Source organism: Neophocaena asiaeorientalis, unplaced genomic scaffold (assembly GCF_003031525.2).
Source record: "Neophocaena asiaeorientalis asiaeorientalis breed wild unplaced genomic scaffold, Neophocaena_asiaeorientalis_V1.1 scaffold547, whole genome shotgun sequence".
Classification (NCBI taxonomy): domain Eukaryota; kingdom Metazoa; phylum Chordata; class Mammalia; order Artiodactyla; family Phocoenidae; genus Neophocaena; species Neophocaena asiaeorientalis.
Window position 1 is genome coordinate 3,155,273 of NW_020185330.1, and position 4,455 is coordinate 3,159,727.

The 4,455-nt window shown below is 35.9% G+C and overlaps 1 protein-coding gene across 1 annotated transcript in view; it reads left to right on the forward strand.

Annotated features, from left to right (window-relative positions):
• CGRRF1 (cell growth regulator with ring finger domain 1) overlaps window positions 1–4,193 on the forward strand; it is a 29,751-nt gene extending 25,558 nt beyond the window's left edge. Inside the window, exons 5-6 of the mRNA XM_024734798.1 lie at window positions 2,328–2,435; window positions 2,662–4,193. Coding sequence (XP_024590566.1) covers window positions 2,328–2,435; window positions 2,662–2,982 — 429 coding nt within the window. The 3' untranslated portion in view covers window positions 2,983–4,193. The remainder of the gene's footprint in view (window positions 1–2,327; window positions 2,436–2,661) is intronic.
• Window positions 4,194–4,455: the final 262 nt, after the last annotated feature.

The window sequence follows — 4,455 nt, forward strand, 5'->3', positions numbered from 1 at the left end:
AACGGGAGGGGCCACAAAAGGGAGGGGCCCGGGGACCACAAAAAAAAAAAAAAAAAAAAAAAAGATTATTTTCCAACTCCAGCCCTCCAGTCAGCCCTCAGCATTCTATTACAAGCAAGAGTCCTCCGATTTACCTCTTTGTTTATCTATTTGTTATCCTCATGGCCTCATGAATTCCTTTTTCCCCCAGTGGTTTATAATTCATTACTGAATATGATTATTTTGGTCCTCAAACTGCCCTTTCCTTATTTCCTGCCCCAAGCTGAGGATTTATAGTCAAAAGCTGTGTCCATAAATTACTCAGATTAGTTCTCTCAAAAGTCAAAAAAATATATAAAGTGGTATACTCAGATGTTGCTTTTATCCCTTACCCCCATTCTCATACACCCCAATTCTTGTACAGATAATCAAGTTCATTGTTTTCTGGTTTATCCTTCCTATGTTTCTTATTGTAATGATAAGAAAATACAGATATCTTTCTGTTTCTTCTTATTTTTCCTTCTTTCTTACACAAAAGGTAGCACCCTATATATACTATACATGTTCTTGCTTTTTTCACTTACAGCTGCCTAGCACTTTATTGTATGTAGGATATCCATGTATGACAGTTATTCAGCCAATCTCCTGTGGTTGGACATTCAGGTAGTTTCCAGTGTTCTGCAATAACAGATAATCTTGCACTGAATAACCTGTGTGTCCATATTTTAACATTGTTGAGGTTATGTAGTTGAAGGCTAAGTAAATAAATACATTTCTTTCTGTTACATACTGCCAAATTCCCCTCCATTGGAATTGTACCTTTGGAGTTGTATTTTTTTTTTAACATATTTCCACCAGCAGTATATGTGAGTGATGACTTCTCCATAGAGTGTACTGACAAGCTTTTCAATTTTCGTTAACCTGATGAGAAAGGAATTATATCTCAGTCAAGTTTTAATTTTCATTTATCATATTGTGAGTGAAATGAACATCTTTTAATATGGCTAAGGACCATGTTTTTATCTTTTTGTATATTATCTGTTCATGTCTTTTGCCCATTTCTCTATAGGATTTTTATTCACTTTTTCTTCAATTTTTAAAAGTTCTTTATAAATTAGAGATATTAACCCCGAGTCTGTGATATACGTTGTGAATATATATTTCAGCTTGTCATATGTCTTTTGACTTTGCTTATAGTGCTTTTTGTCATGCAAATTTTATATTTTTATGTAGTTAGGTTTGTCAGATTTATCTGCCTCTGGGTTTGGGTCATAGTTGGAAGGTCTTTTTCTACACCGAAACTAAAAAGAAATTCACATGTTTTTCCTAGTACTTGTATAGTTTTATTTTTCACAATTAGATTTCTTATGCTTTTGGAGTTTATTCTTATGTATGGAATGAGGAATGCATCTAATTTTATATTTTTCCAAACAGCTATCCAGTTGCCCCAATACTTTTTATTAAGAAGGCTCTCTTTGTTTAATGATTTGAGATGCTACCTTTGTCATATTTGTATATATAGTTATGTCTGTTTCTGGACTGTTTATTCTGTTCCATCCATCTGTCTATTCATGTGCCAGTACCACACTGTTTTAATTTTAGAGGCTTTGTAGTGTGCTTTAATATCTGACTGAGCTTAGTCCCTCTCATAGCTTTCTTTTCAATATTTCCCTAGCTATTCTTTTTTTTTTAATTTATTTATTCATTTTTGGCTGCATTGGGTCTTTGTTGCTCCACATGGGCTTTCTCTCATTGAAACGAGCAGGGGCTACTCTTCATTGCGGTGCGCGGGCTTTTCATCGCGGTGGCTTCTCTTGTTGCGGAGCACAGTCTCTAGGCGCGTGGGCTGCAGTAGTTGTGGTGTGCGGGCTCAGTGGTTGTGGCTCATGGGCTCTAGAGCGCAGGCTCAGTAGTTGTGACTCGCGGGCTCAGTAGTTGTGGTGCACGGGCTTAGCTGCTCTGTGGCATGTGGGATCTTCCTGGACCAGGGCTCGAACCCGTGTCCCGCATTAGCAGGAGGATTCTTAACCACTGTGCCACCAGGGAAGCCCCTTTCCTAGCTGTTATGTTTTATTTTTCCATATGAAAATTTTAGTCAACTTATACAGCTGTATAAAAACTAATTGCTATTTTTGCTGAAATAACATTGAATTTGTAAATTTGAGTATAAATAAAATAATTCTGGCAAAAATATGTAACTGGGTCCTCTTTTGTGACTGTGATTTAAGGAACTTACTGTAAGTTTTCTAATTTATCAACCTCTTATTTTTATTTGAGAAGTATTTTTCACATATCTGTTAAATAATATAAGGAGGTATGTACTGACTGGTGTTCAATTTTTATCTTAGATTTCCATGGTGTCAGTAATTCATATTCCTGATGAGACTTATAAACTCTCCTGTAGAATATTGTATCAATATTTACTCCTGGCTCAAGGTCAATTTCATGATCTTAAGGTAAGTTGTACCCTCTAGTCTTTATCCTCTGTCTTTTTTGTTTGCAGAGTTTCAAAGAATGACTATCTATAAAGAGATAATATTTTTCAGTTAGTTATCATAGAAGTTAGCTATTATTTGTTATTGGATTTGCTAGCTCATAAATTTTTAGCATGTCTTATGACCCCCGGATTTGAAGCGTAATTGTCATTTGTAATATCTTTACATGTGTTTCTTTGATTTTCAGCAACTTTTCATGTCGGCAAATAATAATTCCACTCCCTCCAGCAGTTCCTCTCCAGAGGAAAAAAACACAGACCGAAGTTTGCTGGAAAAGGCTGGACTATCTGAAAGTGAGATGGAGCCTCCAGAAGAGAATAGCAAGGACTGCGTGGTTTGCCAGAATGGGACCGTGAACTGGGTGCTCTTGCCATGTAGACACACGTGCTTGTGTGATGGCTGCGTTAAGTATTTTCAGCAGTGCCCAATGTGCAGGCAGTTCGTTCGAGAATCTTTTGCACTTTGCAGTCAAAAAGAGCAAGGTAAAGACAAACTGAAAAGTCTCTGAGGATGTTGTTACAACTGAGAAGTACACCTCCCACTGAAGATGCAGTGTTCTTGTGTTCTTGGAACTAATCATAACATGGAATCTACAGTGTTAACCGTCAGTGAAAATTCTATTTTAACTTCATATTTGTACGGTACATGGATGGTGAAAATTAATTATTCCTTGCTGTTCAGTATGGCAAATACTGGAATCCCATTCTGGGTCAATGCATAAAAATTCATTCAACCTCTTGAGAAGAATGTAAACATTTGGCCTTTTATCAGCTAGAGGATTTCACGTAATGTTGATTAGAAAAATTCTGAAAAGCAATCCATCTAAAATTCAAGGAAGTAAAAGTCTTAAGATTTCTGAATGTTTTTCCTTTGATGAAATCTAGAATGCAGTTGGGTAAAAATGAAATCCTTCTTAAAATAATTGTATGTTCTCTGGTTTACAAAAGAGTTGGAAAGGGCTTCTAACTTTAAATCCTTTCCTGAAATATCTGTTTTTATAAATATCCAGCTGTTCGGTTTCTAATTTTCCTTATAATTATAGTCACATAAACACAAGTCTTAATTTTTAAATATAGCTTCTTAAATCATAAATGCAAGAAACAATTCTTGACTGTTCTCAGTGTATCATAGACTTAAATGATACTCATTTATAGGAAGCAGATATATAAAACATGGATAATAAAATTTATTGGATAATTAAATGTATTGTCCAATATGATTAGAGTAGCTGGATGTGACCTACCAGGGAAGATCTGCAAGGCTCTCAATGCCTTACCTTAGAGTTCCTCCTGCACACGAACCCATCAAAACTGAAGGGGTTTAGAGCCAGAAAAATCACTAAAAGAAACAAGTGACTCTTTTTTTCTAGGGTGTTTTTTATTCTAAGTAAACCCCATGTCCTTCTGAATAGTAAATCACTTTGTTCATCCTTTGTTACATCCTCTTAAGAGTTGAGTAACCTGATAGTCAAAAAAGCCCCATTCCCCACTTTTCCCAAGATGAGTAAGAAGAAAAAAGTAAATCAGAGCTTCCTGTTTCTTCAGTGGAAATTACCTCTAACTCACCAAGAAATTAGATCATGGCAAATAAACTGTGACATGCAGGGAGATTTCCAAGCCTCATTTGTCCTGTTTGTATTAAGAATAATGCTTTATCTTTGTATCAGTGTGTTTATGTACTATTATTTCATTCCCATCAAATATAACACTCTCAAAAAGACATTACCTATTCTCCATTTTATAAACCAAATCAAATTTCATCTATGTTCAATAGCTATGTACTAAATACCTTCTAGGGGCCAGATACCTTTTGGGAGTCTGGGCTACAAAGAATCAGACAAGGCTCCTGACCTCCAAGTATTTGTCCCTAACAGAAGCATTGATGGCTTATTAGAAGCACATCCCTATCTTAGTAATTCCTAAGGCCCTGTTCTAATTCTATCCCTGGAAGCAGGGTGGTCAAATGCTACAGTCCCTGCTGC